General features: G+C 37.2%; 1 protein-coding gene across 7 annotated transcripts in view; it reads right to left on the bottom strand.

Annotated features, from left to right (window-relative positions):
* The window catches only part of SWT1 (SWT1 RNA endoribonuclease homolog), a 113,704-nt gene that overhangs the window by 28,766 nt on the left and 60,433 nt on the right, over positions 1-24,505 (bottom strand). For all 7 annotated transcript variants that reach the window (XM_007166962.2, XM_007166964.2, XM_007166967.2 and 4 more), the window contains one exon: positions 22,643-22,774. In XM_007166962.2, the coding sequence (XP_007167024.1) occupies positions 22,643-22,774 (132 nt within the window). The remainder of the gene's footprint in view (positions 1-22,642; positions 22,775-24,505) is intronic.

Below are 24,505 nucleotides of genomic sequence, written 5' to 3'. Positions count from 1 at the left end.
TGGAACCAAAGTTTCTCCCCTCCACAGAACCAAAGGACCGGATGTGACCAGAACCCTTTCAGAAGTGAAAGGTCGGGCTTCCCTGGTGGTGCAGTGGTTGAGAATCTGCCTGCCAATGCAGGGGACACGGGTTCGAGCCCTGGTCTGGGAAGATCCCACATGCCGCGGAGCAACTAGGCCCATGAGCCACAACTGCTGAGCTTGCGCGTCTGGAGCCTGTGCTCCGCAAAGAGAGGCCGCGATAGTGAGAAGCCCGCGCACCGCGATGAAGAGTGGCCCCCACTTGCCACAACCAGAGAAAGCCCTTGCACAGAAACGAAGACCCAACACAGCCAAAAATAAATACAAAAATAAATAAATAAAATAAATTTTAAAAAATGTAATAAAATTTTTTAAAAAAAGAGTAATGTCTGCTCATTAAAAATTAGAACAAAAAAAAAAAAAGTGAAGGGTCCATTGTTCAGGAAGATCCAGTGCTGAAGCCCCTTTACCTAACCTTACCATAAATGGCCAAGTTCCAAAGCCCTCCAATGGAAACCTGCCCCACCAGGGCTCAAACCAACCCTCTTCCCCTAACTCATGAAAGTTTGACCAAACCCCAGATTGATGAGACAGATTTGAGAGCCGTGCCTCCTTGTTTCCTTGCTGGTCAACCTCAAAATAAAGTCTTTCCTTTTCTCAAAAGCTGGTGTCATAGTACTGGCTTGTATGCGAATCGGGCAGCAAGCCCTTTGCACAGGAACAAGACCTTATTTTCAATTCTTTTGTGTATATACCTGGAGTAGTCAAAATTATAGATGGGCAGAATGGTGGCTACCAGGGGCTGGGGAGGAAGAGGAAATGAGGAGTTACTATTTAATGGGAATAGAGTTTCAGTTATACAAGATGAAAAGAGTTATGGATATGGATGGCGGTGACAGTTGCACAACATTATGAATGTATTTAATACCCCATTAATACATTTTTAAGAACACTTAAAAATGGTAACAACGGTAAATTTATTTTACATGTATTTTACCACAATAAAGAAGTTAGATTAAAAATATGTAATTAGGGCTTCCCTGGTGGCGCAGTGGTTAAGAATCCACCTGCCAAGGCAGGGGACACGGGTTCGAGCCCTGGTCCAGGAAGATCCCACATGCCGTGGAGCAACTAAGCCCGTGCACCACAACTACTGAGCCTGTGCTCTGGAGCCCACGAGCCACAACTACTGAAGCCCGTGTGCCTAGAGCCCATGCTCCGCAACAAGAGAAGCCACCACAATGTGAAGCCCGCGTGCCACAACGAAGACCCAACGCAGCCAAAAATAAAATAAATGAAATAAATAAATTTACTTTTTAAAAAATACGTAATTACATGAAGTAAAAATGTTTACCACATTATTTTAAAAACTCATTGTACATTCTCCAAAGCTAAGAACTGACTCAGAGCTTAAATTTTACTATGAATCAACTATTACATCGTTATTGAGGACAATATTTATTCAGCATCTACCAAGTGCCAGGGATGGAACAAATGCTGTCTCCTTTAATTTCTGCAATTTAATAAAGCAATTATTATAAACTCCATTTTATAGATTAGGAAACAAATACAAAAAAGGTTAATTAACATATCTAGGTGACAGAGTTAGTAAATGGATGGAACTAGGATTCAACTTCAGATCATTCTGACCCTAGAGTTCTGTCCTTTTTCTTCTTCTTTTTTTTTCAAAATATTAGTTTGTATCTGCTACCCCCAAACTCCTAACTTATCCCTCCCCCACCCCTTTTCCCCTTTAATAACCGTAAGTTTGTTTTTTATGTCTGTGAGCCTGTTTCTGTTTTGTAAATAAGTTCATTTGTATCATACTTTAGATTCCACATATAAGTGATATCATATGATATTTGTCTTTCTCTGTCTGACTTACTTCACTTAGTATGAAAATCTCTAGCTCCATCCATGTTCCTCTTATTTTAATACAGTGACATGCAAACTGAATTTTGCTGATGATGAATTTAAGTTGTATTACAGATAAACTGGGTGAAAATTTATAAAATTAACAATAGGATATACTCATCAGGAAAAAGGTATTGGATCTTAAGAGTACATTTTTGGGGGTCCTTTATTACAAGCAAAATTAAAATCATATGTTTTCTATAGTTAATTTGGTGAAATCAGCTATGCAAGTGGACGATATCCATCAGCCCCAGATTTTAAAAGAACACCATATGCAATTAAAAATGGTAAAAAGAAAAAAATAAAGTTAAACAACTTAAATTTAAACAAAATAAATTATTTTATGTTCCTGTTTTCCCTTTAGAGCAAAGAATTTTGTAGATATAGGTATTAAATGTAGGAACTTTGGACTAGTTTGGATACAATTAATAATTAAAATTTGATCTATTCAGAACACTGGAGATTTGTTTTTAAAGTTGGTGGTAGGAACAAGGAGAGTTTATAGGTAATTTTAATGACTACATTTGAAATTTAATTATAAAAGCAAATTCTACAGAAAGAAAATATCATTTAGATTAAGGAAAAGATTATATGGCTTACATGTGTGCTACACATAAACATACATACAATCAGAACATACTGGCAAATACTACAGCTTTCTGTTAATTTTGCAGAAAGGTTAAAACACCACATATCCATACACTTTCCACTAATTCTCTTATATGGGTCACCAGCCTCTTCCGCCAATGTATTTTCTACATTGGCATTTACGCATAATGATATAATGATGATGATCATGGTCTCTGGACTCAGTCTGCTTGAGTTCAAATCATAGTTCTACCACTTTCCAGCTGAGTGGCATCAGGTGTATTACTTTACTTCTCTGCACCTATGTTTCTCATGTATAACATGGCCAATAACAGTACTTATCTCCCAGGACTGTTAAGAGGATTAAATGAGTTAGTATGTATAACATACTTGGAACAGTTCTTGGCTCAACAAAATGTTAGCTATTATTATTATTCTACCTCTTATCTTAAAAAACACCCCCAATTATCACTGTAGCTTATCAACTGAGAACTAAATAAATACTTAGTTCAAACCGTTTGGGGACTTGTTACCTCCTTGTAAAGTCTGTCCAGCAGTGAACTTTTACATGATCCATATGAATGGTGACAATCTTCTCTCTTTAGTCTTGGATGTTGATGTAAACATCAATAAGGGAATTCCAGAAAAATGAAAGGCAGAGAAGATGGCCAATATGTAACCAATAACATTTTCAATCCCTAATTATTGCAATTAAGGTAAAGGTGGAGCCAAACTCTAACAAAAACATGATTATTATCAATACAGAACATAATCTATAAAATATGATCTGAACATGGAGAAACACAGGAACTGTGCCCTACCCATTGGCTACCAACCAGATGAGAGCATACTGCTTCACATTACCAGGATCCAGGAGCACTCCTAGAAATAAAAGTTGTTTCTATGATAATCAGCTGCAGCCATATTACTGAACTTTTTGCTTAGCTGTGTTGGCCAAACCCAGACAAAACATGCATATTCCTAGTCTCAGTTTTATCTTTATGTGACTTCATATGAATTATGGGAACTGACATCAGTACTACAATTTATTCCCAGAAAGGTCATGGAAATGAAGCTAAAATATTTAGAATCTCTGACTGACGAAAAGACAGCTTGTGGTGGTATCAAAAATCCATCTCACTAATTAGGTTTAGTGTTCAATTAAAAGCCATCTTCAGAAAAATCTTAACTATGTTCACAAAGCAGCATATTCTTACCTTAGCTAATGAGTCTATGACAAGGTGCAATTCAAGCCTCTGTCACATCTCCTTCTGTGATACACTGGTCAAGTACTGGATGGATGGCTCTTCATTCATAACTAAAGAGACATTTTTTAGCAAAGGGATCTGGATTGGTCTAGTGAGGCTAGCTCAGAAGACCCTAGGATCCTATACCATTATTCAGGAAATTCTGAAAAATGCCAGCCGTCATGTGTCCCAAGAGTTTTATCACAACACTCCCAGTTTCCTCAAATCCAGCACTTATTTTTGTTAGTGGGCCTTGGCTAATGTTATGGGCTGAATTGTGTTCCCCCAAAATTCATATGTCAAAGCCCTAATCCCCAGTACCTCAGAATGTGACCATATTTGGAGATGCCTATAAAGAGGTGATTAAGTTAAAATGAGGCCATCAGGATGAGCCCTAATCCAATCTGACTGTCCTTATAAGAGGTGTCCTTATACGAGGAACTCTGATACACAGAGACACCAGGGATGCACGTGCATAAAAGGATGACCATACGAAGAGGCAGCAAGAGGGCAGCCATCTGCAAGCCAAGGAGAGAGGCCTCAGAGGAAGCTAACCCAGCCAGCACCTTGATCTTGGACTTCAGACTCCAGAACTGTGAGAAAGCAAATTTCAGTTGTTTATGCCACTCAAGTCTGTGGTATTTCCTTATGGCAGCCCTAGCAAATGAATACAGCTGACATTCCTAAATACTGGGGGCTCAGCTTTGAGGAGCCATGGACCTCAAGGTTAGAAGCAAGATGGACCACTTCCCATGTGAGACCGTTGTGGAATTCATTGAGTAGTTAGCTGCCAAATAACTACTTTGCTTTGCTTCATAGCATTATGCTTCTTGCTAAAAGATAACCTTACCACTCAAGACGGTGCTGCTGGAGGCCAGTTCCAGGCATAGTACTAACAGTGTACTGAAAGGGGCCAGAAGTATGAAAAACCAACTCATTTCTCTTCTACTTAGTGTTGAGGCCCCTATCGGGCTCAACGATGTCTTCGCAATTGAGGTCTTCACAACTAGGTCTTCAGTGAGTCCTATGCCCACTACATGCCAGCTAAATCTGCATAATAATCACAGTTCCTCCTAATATTTTATGAATGTTATTTCCTAGCTGATTAATCACACCTCACTACCAGGTACCTACTATCTTTCCATTGTAACATGGCAAATAAGACCTCTCTAGATCACAGGGAAGGGGCAGAGCCAAGATACGAGCTCATAGTGAAAGAAACAGAAGACTGAGTTATCTTGTGCTCCCACCATTTAGTGCTGTAAGATCTCAATATATCCAGTTGGGGCTGAGACACAATTTTATTACTGCCTTATTATAAGCACACCTCACTATATATAGACATTGATAATAGATCAAAAACATTAGAGAAATGTTCTATTTAGAATAAATCTGAGGAAAAAAAATTTGAAGATAAAAAAACTCTTTTGTAATACAAATACATTTAACTAATCAACACTGAAAGAGCTTTTAAAATGCATTAGACTTTTTATAAAAAGAAGGCAAACCAAATCACGAGATACCACCTCACACCCATTAGGATGGCTACTTTTTTTTTTTTTTTTAACCTTTGGGTTTATTTATCTATGGCTGTGTTGGGTCTTCGTTTCTGTGCGAGGGCTTTCTCTAGTTGCGGCAAGCGGGGGCCACTCTTCATCGCGGTGCGCGGGCCTCTCATTATCGCGGCCTCTCTTTGCGGAGCACAGGCTCCAGACGCGCAGGCTCAGCAAGTGTGGCTCACGGGCCCATTCGCTCCGCGGCATGTGGGATCTTCCCAGACCAGGGCTCGAACCCGTGTCCCCTGCATTGGCAGGCAGATTCTCAACCACTGCGCCACCAGGGAAGCCCGGATGGCTACTTTTAAAAACACAGACAATAACAGGTGTTGATGAGGATGTGGAGAAAATGGAAGCCTAGCGCACTGTTGGTGAGAATGTAAAATGGTGTAACTGCTATGGAAAACAGTATGTGGTTCCTCAAAAAAATTTAAAAATAGAATTACCACATAATCCAGCAGTTCAACTTCTGGGTATGTACCCCAAAGAACTGAAAGCAAGGACTCAAAGAGATATATCTGTACATCTTTGTTCACAGCAGCATTACTCATAATGGCCAAGGAGTAGAAGCAACCTAAGTGTCCACCAACAGATGAATGGATAAACAAAATGTGGCATATACGTGGAACATTACTGAGCTTTAAAAAGGAAATTCTGGCTACAACAGGCTATAACATGGATGAACTTTGAAAACATTGTATTACGTGAAATAAGCCTGTCACAAAAGGACAAATGCTGTATGATTCCATTTATAAGAGGGCAAATCCTAGCAGAAAGGCCTTTTTGAGGAACCAGAAGACTTTAGAATCACTGCAGTGAAGGGGTCAAGAATAACTTCATGTATCGTTATTACAAAATCACTGTCTTTGCCGTAACTCTGATGTTTATTATGAATGGTTTTATCTTTTCATATACTGATATTATCTAAGAAACATTTACACTGACTTGACTGTTTTCTCAATGAAATCTGGAACACAGTCTCTTCCCCTGGCCTCATGACCTCCCGCCGTTTCACGACGTCCTTCTGCCGCCTCCGTTCCTCACTTCCCCGTCCCCGCTTGGCCTACTGATGTTTAACGTCTGCCCCCACACTCTTATGAAACTGCCACCAACAAATTCACCAACGACTTCTATGTTGCTCAATCTAACGGACTGGGGTTTTTTTTGGCCTCTCAGTAGTAACAAGACACTGTTAAAGATTCCTTCTCTTTTGGAACTCCTTCTTTCCTTGATTTTTTTTTTTTTTTTTTTTTTTTTTTTTTAACTTGGCCGAACCACGAGGCTGGCAGGATCTTAGTTCCCCGACCAGGGATGGAACCCAGGCCCCGGCAGTGGAAGTGCCAAGTCCTAACCACTGGACTGCCAGGGAATTTCCAGATATTTGTGTTGCCAGTCTCTGGAACTTTTCAGTCTATCTTTCTGATAATTCAACTTCAGTCTGCTTTTACAGATCTGTAATAATAAATTGGGCTAATCCACCCTTGCTACATAGGCATGGCCAATTTAAAAAGGCACGAGCACTCCAGCACTGTTCAAACACGAGTGTTTTGGATCTTTTCATCCTGTTTCCTCCCTTGTCCTTTGTTCTCTACTCATTTCCAGTGTGTTCCAGTCTTCTTTCTTATGCGTTTTTACCTCAAATTTCTAACATCACATTTGCCCCTTGGGCTTAAGGATAGTTTCACATATCTTTATTATCCCTCTGGTACTACCTAAGATACCATGTGCACTCTTCCTCTAAAATAAATAACCATTGTTTTCCTTTCTCTTCTCAATCTTAGAAATACTGTTTCCAATCCAACTATGCATCATAAATTCTAAGGCATTTCTAAAATACATATCTAATCCATTACAAAGTAAAAAATGTAAGCAAATGACATATTTTAAAATGCATCAAAACAACAAATTTACCTACTTTTTTTTCTATGAATAACCCACTGTGTTGGTACATGGCTGCTAACTTAACCTTGACCTAGTCTGACCGTTCCACAGGATGGAATTTTTTATTCCAGCCTGAAGACAGGTCTTAACCACTCTTCCAAATTGCATGGGGCTGTCAGCAATATCACCCAGATACAGTTTTCTTTCCTGCTTTTGTTACCCCAGTTGTTTCATTTGTTAACATCTGTCTCTAGAGACAAGACCATCTACCAGTGGAAACCTTTTTTGGGAGATTCATTTCAACCAAGGTAAGTGTACTCATTCTCCTCTCAGAAAAATGAAAGGTAGAAAAGACAAATTTGGAAAAACAAAGAAGGAAAATTTCCTTCTAAGGCAAAGATATTTCGTATTTTTTGATCAGTCATTTAATATTCTTTTAAATTAAACTTAGAAGTTTTCTAAAGTTCTATGAAACCAACTAAAAAATACCTCTGGAATATAACTAACTTTAAAGTAATTTTTTCAGTCAGAAAGTTTAGTGTATTTAAAAAGTGAGCCCTCTAGAATCAGACCAATTTCAATAAGTCATTCTGCCAAGTATAAACTGTGTGACCTTGGGCAATGATATAATCCCTGTGATCCTACTTCCCCATGTGTAAAATGGGTGTGATAGGGAAAGCCTGCCCCCCACAGGCTTAAAAAACCCTTCCTGAAACCATGCCCCATAGGTTTAATAGAAACTGGTGACTAACAGAAGTTCTTGAGCTTGTCTTACAGAAGAGCAGATAAGGGAACAGCTTGTTAAAAACCCCTCTGCTCGTAAAACAAAACTGGCTGAAACTGTGTGGAACCAATGGGGCCAATCAGAGTCTGTGCAGAAGAGACTTGCTTGTCCAGGGGATGACCTTTCCACGTCAGAGGGTCAAAAACTCTATCTTCAGAGCATGCTAACGCTGCCATTTTCTGAACATGCATCCCATGAAGAAGCATGTAATTCAGATACGGCTGAGCAAAGCAGCAATTACCGCACCTTTTTCCTACCTCCAGTCACCTTCCCCTGCACTTCTGACCACCCTATACACTTTGCCCATAAATACCCCAAGCCCCCCAGCCTTCAGGGAGGTGGATCTGAAATCTGTTCTCTCATCTCCTCACTTGGCTGCCTCGTGAACAAACTCTTTCTCTGTTGCAAACCTTGACACCTCAGCATTTGGCTCGTTATGAGAAAGGCAAATGAGCCTGGTTCGGTAACAGTAGCATCTCTTGAGAGGGTTATTGTATGAATTAAATAAGATCACATAGGTAAAGAGCTTTACCTATGTACAGTGACTGGGACATACTAACTACTTAGTAAATGTTACTTATTTATTCATTTATTACTATTATCAAATAGTACTGGGTTCAAAGCAACATGCAAGATATCTCAGGAATACCAAGGATATAATAAGATATTGATCCTGCCTCATGGAGTTCACAATTTAGGAGCAGAGATAAAATGTCTGCAAATAATTATAATGGGAGGCAACATGTGCTAAGAACCTTAAGGGTTCAATACAAACCAACTGTAAAGTCTGTTTGTAGTAGGTGGCTTCTGAACTGGGACTGGACAAATGGATAAAACTTTGAAAAATACATGTAGGGCTTCCCTGGTGGCGCAGTGGTTGAGAGTCTGCCTGCCAATGCAGGGGACACGGGTTCGAGCCCTGGTCTGGGAAGATCCCACGTGCCGTGGAGCAACTAGGCCCGTGAGCCACAACTACTGAGCCTGCGCGTCTGGAGCCTGTGCTCCGCAACAAGAGAGGCCGCGATAGTGAGAGGCCCACGCACCGCGATGAAGAGTGGCCCCCGCTTGCCGCAACTAGAGAAAGCCCTCGCACAGAAACGAAGACCCAACACAGCCAAAAATAAATAATAAATAAATTAAAAAAAAATACATGTAGATTAAGAGGTCACTCCAAGCTCTGAGAAGATATTGTGTCAAGGTTCAGAATTAAGAAAACATAAGGCTTGCCTTGAAAACCACAAAAAAATTAATTTGGCTTAACTACAAAGTAGTCTAGAGGACTGTAAGACTAAAAAGGTATGTTAGGACCAAGCAGTCAAAAGCCTTGTCTGACAAATTGGAAAGGCTGTATTTGAACCAGAGAGGAATAAGAGAAAATAAATGTTTTTGAACAAAGGAAAAAATGAAACCATTAAAATATGATTTAAGGAGTTTAAGGAACTGTCAAAGGAGCCTAAGGGCAAGGAGACCTATTAGAAGATGATCACAATAGCCCAGGCATTAAGGAGTTAATGCTGGAACCAGGAGTTCTGCTAACAGTAGGAAAAAAGGATACTAATATGGAAAAGTAGTAAAGGGATTGTCAACAGGATCAGTTATGGAACACACAGTAATCTAAGGTAATGCTGCATCTGAACAAGAACAGTATAAGAATGATCCTATAGTTAGTCCACACAGAGAGTATGGTTTCCAAAGAGAGTAAACCTCCACAATTTTGAAGCAAGGCAAAAAAAAATTTTTTTTCTGAAATATAAATCAGTAAGAATAATAACAACAAAACAACAGCAATAGTAATAATTTATATACTATTTGTCAGGTACTGTTCTAAATTGTCCTAAGTCCTTTACATATAGTAATTCACTTCCTCATTAATCCTGTGAGAAGATACTTTTACTTCTCCATTTTTGAGAAAACGGAGGACAAAGGTTTTAAGTAACTTGCTCCAGGTCAGAAACCTAGGAAGTAATAGAGCAGTGATATGAACCCAGGGAAGATGGCTCTATGACCACTTTCCTACCCAGTATACAAAATGCCTCTAGATATGTAACACATGAGATTAATACCAACCCTAAGATATGGTGTGCAAACATGCTGCCGATAGACCTTAGTAATCAGCCAATTCTAATCAAAGTCATCAAGATAGCACCTTAGGGAAATAGGAATGTAATTTAAGCAATGTAAATAACACTGAAATCTGACCAGTTGTGTTTTGACATTTTCAGATAACTATTAGTTGACATAATTGACAAATAGTAGTAGTTTGCACAGAGCTTAGAAAAGGAGATTAAAGAAAAAGAATATCCCTGTATAGGGGAAAGGCTGACCTGATTATTTGGCAAATAAAATTCCAGAGAAGAAAAGAGATTACTTTAGCTTGAGGTCAACATCCCCAGCAGTCAGCAAGAAAACTTGGTAGTAATCTAGTTTGCAGCGTAAACTTTCCTCTAGGAGTCACTTAATTTATAAATATTTAGGTTCAGCTGGCAGTTACTGATTTCAATGTAAATAAATAAATGGGCATTCTGATATATCAGCTTGCTTTCTTCTAAATTTGGTTACTGTTGAGTCCGGCAGGTTTTCAGTAAACTGGTAAAATAAAATTCCTAAACTTACAAATTTGAGGATGAACTCTTCCAAAACTATGAAATCATGGTGTTAAGATCCAGGAGACCAGGCAGTTTCTTTCTCTCTATTTCTGTACTAATTGATTACTCATTATACATTAACTCCTGGGTGAGGTGGGGATATATCAAAAACCAAAACAAAGAGTTCTTGTCTTTATAGAGCTTACAGGCTAGTCTCACTTTAAAACAGGTAGCATAAGCAAAAGTATAGACAAGAGAGAGTCTACACTAATTAATTTTGATTGTCCTTGAAGATAATGAGCTGAGGTAAAAGACATGGAAAGAAGAATTTTCACTCACTGTATATTCTTTTTCACCTACTGAATTATTTTTAAGCAATGTGAAGGTATTATATATTTTTAATGATTACATAAAATTATTAAAAATTGGTAAAAATAATTAATGAATCAGAAAATAAATTTGAAGAATTATTCAGAATACAGCACAGAGGGATAAAAGAGATGGAAAAAAGAAAAAAGGAGTCAAGAGATACGGCTGACAGAATAAGGAGAGTCAGCAATAGGAATTCCAAAACAAGAGAATTAAGGAGAATGAGGGGGAGAACAATTGAAGAGATAATAATTGAGAATTTCCAGAGTTAAAGATATGAGTCTTCAGATTGAAGAAAACACACCACATCTCAAGAAAGATAAATAAAACAAAACCTATACCTAGACATCTTGTGATAAAATTACCAAACATAAACGTTACAGAAGAAAATCTTGAAAGCATTCCAGGGTGGGACGGGGGTGGGGGGAGAGACAGATTACCAGCTAAGAAAAAAGCAATATGCTGACAGCTGACTACTCATTTCCAAGAAGATATAAGATAATGAAATTACATCTTCAAAGTGTCTAGGGAGGGACTTCCCTGGTGGTCCAATGGCTAAGACTCCACACTCCCAATGCAGGGGGCCCGGGTTCGATACTTGGTCAGGGAACTAGACCCTGTATGCCGCAACTAAAAAGATCCCGCATGCTGCAACTAAGACCCGGCAAATAAATAAATAAATAAATATTATTTAAAAAGTGCCTAGGGAAAATAACTGTCAACCTACAATCTACACACATTTAAGTATTAATCAAGAATGAAAGCAAAATAACACTTTCAGTCAAGAGAGGCAATGTCATTACAGGCAATAGAGCTTCCACCTGTTATTCTGGGATGATCTTGGAAACCAGCCTTCAGTCTATGAGGAAGCCCAGGCTACATGGAGATGCTACATGTTCGTGTTCTAGCTGACAGCCAGCATCAGCCAGCCTTTGAGATGACTCCAGACACCATCTGACCACAACCACACAAGAGCTCTCAAGTGAGAACTACCCACACGTGTCCAGTCAAGCCCTGGAACCATTAGAGAAAATAAATAATTGACTGCTATTGTTTTAAGCCAGTAAGTTCTGGGATTTAGCAATAGGTGACCCAGAACATGAGGGCTGAGGTAAGGGAAAAAACCATCAACTACATAAACTGCAAAGTATGAAATTTCTTTTGCAGCTAATCTTTTGATTGGTTCAGCACGAGGAATTGTTGAACTGCTTTTGTCTATTTTTTTTCCTTTTGCTTAGTCATATATTCATTAGCCTTTTAGTGAAGTTTCCTTCTATAAAGTCCTACGGTATCTTAGTTGAACTAAGAGAGAATATTTTCCATATCTCAGCATGAGAAGAGAAATTAGTACCTCTGTTGGTGGTAGACAGATATGATCGTGGCAGCAGGAACCAATCACCCCTGAGCCCAGGTAAGACATAGACCTGAGGTGGAGTGTAGAAATTCATAAGGAGTAGGTGTATAGACAATGGCCCCTTCCTACATCAGTCATTCTGTCACAGAAGTATCTGAGTTGAAGAACTGGCAGTTAAATTTCTGAACATGGAGTTCTATTTTAAGCGACTTTTCAATAGAAAGTTGAAAACACATAGGTATGAAAAGTGCATTGGCTCAGGTTATAATAAAATCTCTGTAACTTCTTTGAAAATTTACACATTTATGAAAGAAAATTAATTCCTGATTAAAGGTTCTGAAAATAAGTTGGATTTTCTTTGTTTTGTTTGAGAACAGATGGTTGCTTGTACATTAGGTCCTAAGCCTATATATGTAAAGGAAGCATAACAATTACACCTTAATTGAATGGAACACTAGACTGAAGAATGTTTCTACTTCTACACACAAAATATTTTATAGGATCACATCCACTTCTTGTAATTGTTTACAACTACTTCCAAGCAATCTAGAGGAACTGTTGACTTTTTAAAAATAAGTACAGTAATCATGTAGTATTGTGCTCCTATGGTACAGAGGGCACCAAGATACAGAAAATTTCAAAATCCATTAAAAATCCTCCTCTTTTTTGCCCCTCCAGATATTACCACTTTCTCCCCTTTGCTCTTCCAGTCCTTCCAATAGCACTGAAATTAAGTTTGTATATTAAATTTTGTTTGAAATACCTAGAGTGGCTTCTGTTTTCCTGACTCAGCAATGACTGAAACAGTACTTGTTAACAGAAGAGTTATTTGGTTTAATTGTGGAGAAACCATTACCACTTGTTTCCCTTGATTCTTGGATCTACATTCTAAGGAAGAAACAGCATCATATACAGCATTATCTAGGACAGCACCCTAACTTCATAGGTTACAGCTGGTATGGAAAATAAGTCTTCTACAGTGTTTTACCAAGCCAGTTCCTTAGATTAGTAGTATATGATAAAGCCAGTGAATTCCATGTAACCATAGCTGTACTTCTTTTGCTATAGAAGCACTGCAGTGAGAGAAGTTAATTCCATATGTAAAAGAAGTGTCTATTCCAGTGAGGACAAATCACTGCCTCCTTCATGACGGAAGGGGTCTGAATCACTGCCACTAGTGGCTTGATGGTACCCTAGGGAATGGTGCCTTATAGACTGCTTAGCATTTGCCTCAGCTGTTGGCAGTTTGGGCTCTCAGCAGTGGTAGCGTCCACAGCAGCCTTCATAAGGGGAAGTCCCACGTTTGAGCTCATGTTATCCAGGCTGCTATTGTCCCTTTGCATATGAGCTCACTGACCAAACACTGAGGTGGCTAGGGGAAGAGGGTGACTGACATCCACAGGACTGCTGATCTTGTCCGTTTGACTACTGAGAGTCTCCACTGCAGTGGGTAGTCTTTGATGAGTACTCACATGGGACACAAACACCCTCATACTCTGTGCCCATTACAAGATGCCCATCCACACATCTCTCCTCTAGACTTTGCTGTCACCAATCCTCAAATTCTGTTTTTTCCAAGTTTCCAAACAAACCAGTAGTCACTGCTTATTAATCAAGGTAGATCTGTTTCCCTGATCATTTCTCCAACTACAGTGAAATTTTAGGTCCCCGGAGATTAGTATTAACTCAGAGTCAGTATCTAGTAACCCCCCAAAAGGTCTGAGTATTTCACTTTTTCTAGGATAGTCACCCTCATAAATGGATGCAAATCCTTTTAAAGAAGACTGATACATTCTTTATACTACCTTACACTCCAACGCTGTACAAAAGTACTCACACTTTTTCATCTACGTTATCAAGAGTTTAAATAAAATCTGCATAAATAACTATCTTTAATAAAAAAATATAATTTTGATGATTTTACTTATTTGTCTTAGCTCAACAATCAAGTTGGGGAAAATATATAGCTATGTGCTGTCAAAACATAATCTATCTTAATGTTAGCAAAAAAGAAACATTAATTGGGGCTTCCCTGGTTGCGCAGTGGTTGAGAATCTGCCTGCTAATGCAGGGGACACGGTTTTGAGCCCTGGTCTGGGAAGATCCCACATGCCGCGGAGCAAGTAGGCCCGTGAGCCACAACTACTGAGCCTGCGCGTCTGGAGCCTGTGCTCCGCAACAAGAGAGGCCGCGATAGTGAGAGGCCCGCACAACGCGATGAAGAGTGGCCCCCTCTTGCTGCAACTAGAGAAAGCCCTCGCACAGAAGCGAAGACCCAACACAGCCAAAAATAAATAAATAAATAAATAAATAAATTTTTAAAAAAGAAACATTAATTGGAAAATCTACAACTTATAGTTCTAGTTACATTATTACTAATGGTAAGTATATGTTGATTCTTGAAGGTTTATTATGCCTTATTGACAAGGATTGGACCATCAAAATGTAACATAATTCCAGGGGTTTCTGACGTATAATCAATGTTTACTGAGTTATCTTCTAGGGAGAAAACATTGTCCTGAGTTGGACTCAACCTTTTATATTACTGGAAACAGCCTTGAGAACATTGATTGCATCACTTCTCACTATGGGCAGATGGTTGGTCTACTACAGTGTTAAAAGTTCTTTAGAGGCACAGAAGATATTTCTCAAAATAGATGAGAGTAATCCTAGAGTCTAGGGTACACTCTAATGTTAAACCTTTTGTACAACTACTCTGTAAGAAGGAATTAGAACTGATCATCTGGCTTTATCCATGTATTTATTATATACTTATTATTTAAGTTAAAATTATTATGATAGCCCTTGTTGAGCACCTTTGATTCCCCACCCCATTTCATTTATTTTACTGATGTCTAACCCCACTGATTTAGTCAGTCTTTCATCCCACCTGCTTCTCTGAAAAATGTAGTGTTTGGTAGTTTTAGCATTTCTTAGGGTGACTTAATAGCAGGGATAGCAGGGAATTTTAGTTAAATTATCAGATCAATAAATCATTAGGCAGAAACAACCAGCTACAGGGCTTCCCTGGTGGCGCAGTGGTTGAGAATCTGCCTGTCAACGCAGGGGACACAGGTTCGAGCCCTGGTCTGGGAAGATCCCACGTGCCGCAGAACAGCTGGGCCCGTGAGCCACAATTACTGAGCCTGCGCGTCTGGAGCCTGTGCTCCGCAACAAGAGAGGCCGCGATAGTGAGAGGCCCGCGCACCGTGATGAAGAGTGGCCCCCGCTTGCCACAACTAGAGAAAGCCCTTGCACAGAAATGAAGACCCAACACAGCCATAAATAAATAAATTAATTAATTAATTTAAAAAAAAACTAGCTGTTAAAAAAAAAAGAAATAACCAGCTACAAAAGGAAAATTTTAAAGTATTGATTTTAAATGAAAACAACTCTATAAACAAAGTAAAATATTTGTTATCTTCAAGAAGTAATCTTCATTTATATTTGATTATTTGATTCTGGTGTGATCAAGTGGGAAATATTTAACTCCATCACCAAAACTGGATTTTCCTGACTAAAACAAAAGAACACCGACACTTAGAAATGCTTTAGGGGTAGCAGGAATAACTGGCATCACAACGCAGATATTTAGGATGAAAATAAAGGTCCTCACAACGCTGACATTTAGGATAAAAATAAAGGTCCTTATTTCCTATTCTTGAATTACAAATGCTAGGAAGCATAGATAAGAGCTTCAAATGTATAAAATGAAATCCAGTTATTCTAAAAAGTAAGTCATGTGTGATCTATTACCTTCAGTAGCATTAAAGAGGAAGGTTAAAAAAATATCAGCTGTGTTGGATAATTCAGTCAGATTAATATGTGGATGCCACATATTTTGTCAGCTAATTTAATATAAATTTTACTATGAATTACATACATTTGATATAAATGTTATGTTAAACCTGTGTTTATCAAACTGTAATATAGATACCATAAAAAGCTTTTACTGTCTATATTTTATATATATTATATGTCTTACATAAGAAACGCCTGCTTATATTCCTTAAGTCTCAATCACTTCCATTACATCTCGTCTTTCCTTCTACTAACCCTAATTTAGATAGTTGATATAGAGAGATCAGAATTAAGCAATTAAGGATAACATGGGACCACAAGAGCCATTTGGGCAAATTACTGGAGGCTCCATCATCTGTTCTAGACATAAATACCTTTTTTATCTCCTCAATCTCTTTGTTCCAGTCTTTCTCCTTCCTCCTGATTTTCTTATTCTTTACCCTTTCATAGCTTGCGCTTCTCTCTTCTGTATCTTTTTTGGAACCTCTATATTACCTATTCATCTTATGTCATAATGTAGTACTATTAGCAGCATTTAGCCCTACAAGAAGTTGCCCTCCACCAGACAGACTATAAAAGACTCATTCAACACACCCCCCCACGCTTTTTTTTTTTTTTTAACCATCTGCTATGCGTCATACAGGTATAAATCTAGGTATAGAAAATTAAAATGAAGAAAAGTAAGCAAAGTTCCTGCCCTAAAAGTGGTCAAAGTCTTAGGGAGCTGATTATGAAATAAATTATGAAAAAGGTCTAAAATGATAGCATGGAGGGTGAAGCAACTAAACCTTTTCATTTTAAAATAAAAGGTTGTATTATTTTCTCTTACTCAACATAGTGACTGATATACAGGACATGGGGTATATGAAAAATCTGATAAAGAGGTGCAGTGATATCTGTGGAAACTCTAATGGGGGAGGGAAGGTGAAGTCTAATTATCTAAGGGTAGAAAGGCCAAGCCTCAAAGAAAGTAGGTCAGACCTAAACATGGATAAACCTCTCCAATCTAGACAAAGAAAATTTTTTATCAACGGCTGAACATCTTGCACACTGCAATGAGTCGAGATGCTGAAAAGCCACTAATTTTAAGGTCTTTATTTTCTACGTCTTTCATAAAAACTTGTTTCAACAATTAACTTAATCTATAAAACAGCCTAAAGAGTGTTATCTTTGTGTCAACAGAAGGATGACCTTTTCTAAATAACCTTTCTAAAACCTCAAGAGGTCAGCTATCAAAACATACAATATTAAGTTAATATTCTCTCAAATGCGAACTCCACACTCTTTGAAGCTACTAAATCATTAGTAGATATAAAAAACTGCTGTGATTGTAGGATTCCTTTTCCCAGGAATTATGTATGGTTATACCAGTATATGTTTTGTTCTTATGTTAAAATGGGGTAAGAGAGTAAAAGGAAAATTCTTTCTTGTGAGACTTAATAAGGATTTACATATGTAAATAACACACACACGTAAAAATCCCCAGTTTCGTGATTATAATTGTTTTGTTTTAGAAAACCAGCTCTACAAGGTATTTCAAACCAAAGCCACAGGAACGTAACAGAGGTTACAAAGGTTTTGAAGATTACTAAAAGCATTTGAAGATGATAAAAATTAATCATCTTCCTTTCCTAAATTCAAGCAGAAGTCTCATTTTCCAAAATCATGTACTATGATCACAAATGAATGTCCATCCAGAATATGATTGTGTCCAAGGCACCATTTAGCACTCAGTCTATATTTAAAAACAATCAAACCAAATATGACAGCTAGAAAAAAAAATCATCTAAGCTTAAGAGATAAAAATTAATTAATTAATTAAACTTGAGATATCCCTTCATATAAAAAAAGTTCCCTCACCCACAAAATGTGCCAAGTTATTGATAACCCCCCCATAAGATTCAAAATATGAAATTGAGAAAACATTCATTATTTTAACCACTTTACCCAAGGCTACTTGAGCTGGAAATCTAGAGTTCATGAAATTGACACAGAAATACAAAGTTTTACATATTAAACCAAGTGATAAAATGAATATACACACTTAAGCATGGTCTAGTTATAGTTTTGGGTTCAAATGCTACAATTTGGGGGTTTTTTCTTTTTAATAATTTCAACCTTATTTTAGAAAGGTGAAACACACAAACATGATTCTAAAACGTAGGCAGACTGCAATTTCCTACCCTCACCCTCCCCCTTTCCTCTCCTCTGCTTCTAAACCAGGCAGCTCATCATCTACTTCACAGACACAAAAACATACATTCACTGTTATTGTGAGTATTATCTTTCAGGTTGAAGCTGCACGCATTTATAGTATGCCTCAGATTTGGATTACATGACCTGTTTAGTTAACTTTGTAGATATGTCAATCTAAGCACAAGACATTTAATGTTTTTTGATTAATGTACAAGTAGAAGTTTTCTTAGCTTTAGAATTTGCCATATGACTCTTCGATTAATTTTTCACTCCAAATGAAGCTGTATAATCTTTATATACTAAGCAAAAGGTTTTTGTGATCTTGAGAGTAACTTGATCAATCTAGACAAAAGTTCACTAAAGTATAAAATGAGACTAGATTGTACTGCCCTAAAAAATAAATCTTAAAACACTTTTGTTTACATGGAAAGAGTATTGACTAGTTCGCTAGTGTTTAGATAAGAAAACCATTAACAAAAGTGCTCAAATTAATCCTGTATATGTATAAAAGGAAAGATAAGAGAGAAGCAATCTCTAAACCAAGAGCAAATAAGTTCACTCTCCTACCCAAGGAGAAAGTGTGCAGAAAGTATAGAAATCAGCGATATTCCCATCCCATTTTCAACTTTTACCAAATTAGGTATTCTGCTCCTAATTGTATAACTGTGTGAAGAACTGTTACATCAATATTTTCAATCTTAACTTACGACAATCATGTTTAGACCCCTATTAAAATTGAAATAACACACTTTTAAACATTTCAAGTTTAACATATCAGCTTTAAAGAGAAAATAAAGACTAACACTTGTAAATATGTTACAGTTTAAAAAGTATCTTCATACACATCACATGAAGAAGGCATGAGTATTCTCACTTACTAAAGAAAGAAACTGTAGCTTAGGGTAGATGACATGCCTGAAGTCAGCTACAATGGGAAAGATCTGGAACTAGAAGCCCAAACTCTTAGTTCAACAAACACATTTTCATTCACTTCTTTAACTGAAGGACCTGGTTAACAGGTCATCTATTATTGATTCGTAATGTAACACTATAAATGATCTGCTATAATAAAAAGAAATAGAGTTGACAAATATTCACTGAGCATGCATCTCAAAACTAAATGAAACTATTTCATTTTAGTAAGCATCCAAAATACTAATGAATTTGTAGTCACTACAAATTTGAGTGTATTTTTCAACGTTTAAAAATCCACTCATAGTTAGCCAACCTCCAATTTTTTAACTGAACTTACTTTAACATGACCCTGTTTTTTAAAGGATTTTAAGACCACATATTCACTTGACAAAACAATATAAATTAACTTTTACTACATTTCTTTTCAAATGTCCACTGTTTGAAGGTTTAAAAAAAAACTTGCAATTTTAGTAGTTTCTGTTGATTAATGAATGCTTAAACGGGCAAACTTTTTAATCATAATGCCCTCTGCTGGTAACTCAAGAGGTTCTACAGGAGGTTGGATTAATTTCTTTAACTGCGGTCCCCCACCAACTGCACATAAATCTCTTGGAAAGCCAGTTAAAAATACAATTTCCCTCCTCTACAAAATACCTACAGATACTGTGATTTCAGTAAGCCTGGGATAAGACCTAGAACTCTTATCTTCCCCAACAAATAAGCAGAGAATCGCTGGTTTGGTTAGTTATACCAACATCTGACTTTCAAAGCACAATAACTTTATGAAAAGCTCTGGGAAGGCATTATTATGCCTCTTTTATAGATAAAGACTGAGGCTCAAGACAATTTACTCCAGGTCACATGATAAAAAGTAGCAGAACAACTAACATTTTCTTATTCCTGGAGGTATGTACACTTACAGGAAAGATTAACAAAACTGAATCAGCCTTAAAATTCAAGTATTTACTTCCTTAGATATAGTTTATGAAAGCAGTACATGCTATACCTTCTCAGCCATGACTCCACATGAGATTCACCAGGGGAGTTTATAAAAATGCATACACCCAGGTCCCACTCCCAGAGAATCAGATTGAATAGGTTTAAGGCAGCACCCAGCCATTGTTCTCTCTTTTTTTTTTTTTAAGCTCCCAGATGATTATAATTGGCCACCAGGGCGGAGCACCACTTAGGCCCATGGTGCTCAGCCTTTAGTGTGCACAGAATCACCTGGAGGACACAGACTGCAAGGCCCTACCCCGAGAGTTTCCGATTCAGGAGGTCTGGTAGAGTTTGAGAATTTGCATTTTTAACAAGTTCCAGGTGGTGATGATGAGGCTAGTTCTGTGCCCACACTCTAACAGCTGGTTAAACTTACTGGCTAGTGGTTCTCAACACTGCCTACACATTAGAATTATCTGGAGAAATTTTTAAAATCCTGATAGCTAGGCACACCCTCAGACCAATTCCATCAGAATCTCTGGGGTGGGGTCCAGGGAACAATATGTTTAAAGCTTCTAAAATTAAGAAGCTTTCTCTACAGCAAAGTCTATAAAAGCTATTAATGGATGTATAGTGATTTTCTGAGTGGGTAATATAGTATGCAACATTTCCGAATTTTTTTGGACCAGAAACACTTCTGTCAAGGCACATAATTGACGGCTCTGGATGTGTGAAATACTAGCCTACAGGATAAAGTGGAAACTGCTTTATGCGGCCTATAAGACATTCCCCTCCAACCTTGATCCAGTCTCATCTTTTCCCAGACTCTCCCTGGCTCCACTGCCTGTATTCCTATTAAAATATAACTCTCTATTGCAATTATCTGTTTCAATGTGATTGTTTGCACTATTTCTACAAGCTCACTGGAGTCAGAGTTTGCATCTCATTTATCTTTGATTCTCCAGAGCTAGCATGATGCCAAGCACAGGCGGTGCTCAATAAACATTTGTTGAGTCATTGAATTCAGACTAATATCCCTACTTTCTGTAGAAAAGGTAATGTGTCAAGCATGGCTTTTATGCAACGTAGCAGGTGCAACAGCTTTTACATAGCTAACATCAGAACTGAATATTTCTTCTTCATAGAGCTACTCTTGTTTAATATTGCCTTAAATAAAAAAAGAGACTACATGCACTTAGAGATGATACTTAACTTGTCTTGGGATCTGTTACATCTTCAATTCATTAGTAACTTAAGAGTGGCAAAAAGCTTTGGTAATTTTTTATTCTAAGAATCATATTAGCCAAGTGATCCAAAAAGAGGTACAAATGCTTTGTGCATTAACAACGAGATGAAGTTTCCAAAAACCCTTAAAGAGAAGTGAAAACAAAACCAAAAGCTACTATTGTTTTAGAAATCTAAACAATAGATTTGACATGCTAAAATCAAATCAGTTTTGATTTGTTTTTTTTAATTTATAAAGAACAGTATTCTTCTGTCAGCAAGCTGCATGCCTAATTCAGGTCAAGCAACTTTGGTATATACAGAAAATATTGCAAGATTAAGTTTAGTATTCTTCTTCAGTGCCACAAAAGAAAACGTCTGACTTCATGCTACACAGGTGGTATGGTCCATTCTATACCTTTCTGGAACTATGTTTTCTATATACATCACAAATATTTAAAATAATCACGTATGTATTAAGTCTCAAAGCATCATAAAACTATGTTGCAGGCTTCCCTGGTGGCGCAGTGGTTGAGAATCTGCCTGCCAACGCAGGGGACACAGGTTCGAGCCCTGGTCTGGGAAGATCCCACATGCCACGGAGCAACTAGGCCCGTGAGCCACAACTACTGAGCCTGCGTGTCTGGAGCCTGTGCTCCGCAACAAGAGAGGCTGCGATAGTGACAGGCCTGCGCACCGCGATGAAGAGTGGCCCCCGCTTGCCGCAACTAGAGAAAGCCCTCGCACAGAAATGAAGACCCAACACAGCCACAAATAAATTAAATAAATAAATAAATAAAGGAGTTCCTTAAAAAAAAAAAAAGACTGCGTTGCTTCTCAAACTTTTCCAGTTTGTGGTACTGTGAGACTGTATTGGATGAAATAAATCATGTTAACAAACATTAACATATATTTGTTTTTAAAGGGCAGTGATAATTACCTTAACACATATTTTTCATTCAACAAGTAATTACTGAGGGCCCATTATGTGTCAGGCACTGTTCATGGAGCTATAGTTATGCAATAAAGAAAATAAAGTTCCTTATGAAGCTTACAATCTGGTCTATTTTTTTCTAGAAAGGAAAAAAGTGGAAACATTTGTGTGGTCCAAATTAGAAATAGGGATTCTTTGCAAGGGAGGGAAAAAAGTTAAATCTAAAAGCCATTAGTTTATAAAACTTGCTGGAAGACTCCCAGCAACTCTGAAAAAGCTGATAAACCTAAAAGAAAGATGAAAGTAATAAACTTTAAAATTAGTTAGCATTTACCTCTGAATTCCTTCAAGAATATCCTTAACAGCTTCCATTAACTTTTGAAGATATACAAATGCTTCTTCAAATGATGCTATTTTTGAAGACATCAGAGCTGAATTTGAGCCCAATCTTTGAAACACATCCATGCTAAAATAGAGAAAAAAATGCTCATAGGTACACATGCATATTTAGTGTAATTCAAGTATTTCGATTTCTAATGTATAAAATTAGGTAATATTTATAATTCATCTCTCATAATGCTAACTTACTTAAATTAGAAATAAAAGACAGTGACTTGTGAATGTCCAGGCTACCATTCATGCAAAAGATATCGATCAACAACTATACAGGTCTAATCTAAAGTAATACTGTAAAAGCTACGTGAATAATGTTTCACTCTAAGAGACCATAAGAGATGGAAGGGAAATAATAATATCAATTTATATTCAAGTCAGTATGTAAGTACTGACAGTACTCCCGTACATAAGGATGAAGAAAAAAAATCAGACATCAGATTTAGAGTTTGCTGAAACTGGATGTTACAAGTGTTCATACACTTTACTCTGGTAATTCCAATTTTAGAAATCTATCACATATTAATAATTATTCATAACTGGGTGACAATTAGTAATCACCTAAATGTTCAACAATATTAAAGAAAAGTGTTAATAGTAAATTAGCCACCTGATGAAAGACCAAACAACTATTAAAATGATGCTTATGCCATCTATGAAACAGAAAAATTAAGGTATATAAAATGTACTCAAATAATAACCATATAAAAAATCAAAACATATGCTGTATGGGTTGAACAGTGTCCCCCCAAAATTCATGTTCACCCACAACCTCAGAATGTGGCCTTATTTAAAATAGGATCTTTGTAATTAGTTAAGTTAAAATGAGGTCATACCGGATTAGGGTGGGCACTACCCTATGTGAAGACAAAGGCAGAGAGTGGAGTGATATACTACAAATACTGCTGGCAGCTACTAGAAGCTAGGAGACAGTCATGGAATAGATTCTCCCTCAGAACCTCCTAAAAGAACTAACTCTGCAGACACCTGGATTTCAGACTTTCTAGCTTCCAGAACTGTGAGTGAATAAATTTCTGTTATTTTATTTTATTTTTCAATATTTTTTATTGAAGTATAGTTGATTTACAATGTTGTGTTAATTTCTGCTGTACAGCAAAGTGATTCAGTTATACATATATGTACATTCTTTTTTTATATTCTTTTCCATTATGGTTTATCATAGGATATTGAATATAGATCTCTGTGCTATATCGCAGGACTTTGTTGTTTATCCATTCTATATATAAAAGCTTATATCTGCTAACCCCAACCTCTTTAAGGTTGTGCATACATGCTCTAATAATAGTTTTATAAAAATTATTATTTTCGTTCTATAAAAATTATTTTTATTTTATAAAAATTGTGCATAGGGCCTACCAGATCTTCAAATGAGCATCTCTATGTGAAAGGCTCAAGTATGAATATGTTGAGAAGTTCTACAGTGACTCTGGTACACAACCAGGCATGGGAAACAATGAAGTAGGCTTTAAAAACTATATACCGATAAAATAATATAAGCATTTTTCACTTACTGAAGTACTATAATGTAAAGTCTATTATCCAGAAATTACCAAGAACTCTGTAACATCCAACACAAATGTATGTATATTATAGGTCAGTTCTAAGGTACATAAAGTACTCAAATGTTTTCTAAATGAAAGGAAGATTAAAATATCTTAGATATTGTTTTAAACTACTTTATTTTTAAAGTGATCATTTCTGGCATATACAACTTTCTGATAACAAAAATATCTGATAAGCCACAACATTAAAAATATGTTAAGACGACAAAACAAACAAAACC

This window comes from Balaenoptera acutorostrata, chromosome 1 (genome assembly GCF_949987535.1).
Source record: "Balaenoptera acutorostrata chromosome 1, mBalAcu1.1, whole genome shotgun sequence".
Taxonomy (NCBI): domain Eukaryota; kingdom Metazoa; phylum Chordata; class Mammalia; order Artiodactyla; family Balaenopteridae; genus Balaenoptera; species Balaenoptera acutorostrata.
The sequence above is the reverse complement of the archived record's forward strand: the minus strand, read 5'-3'. Positions and strand labels throughout refer to the sequence as shown.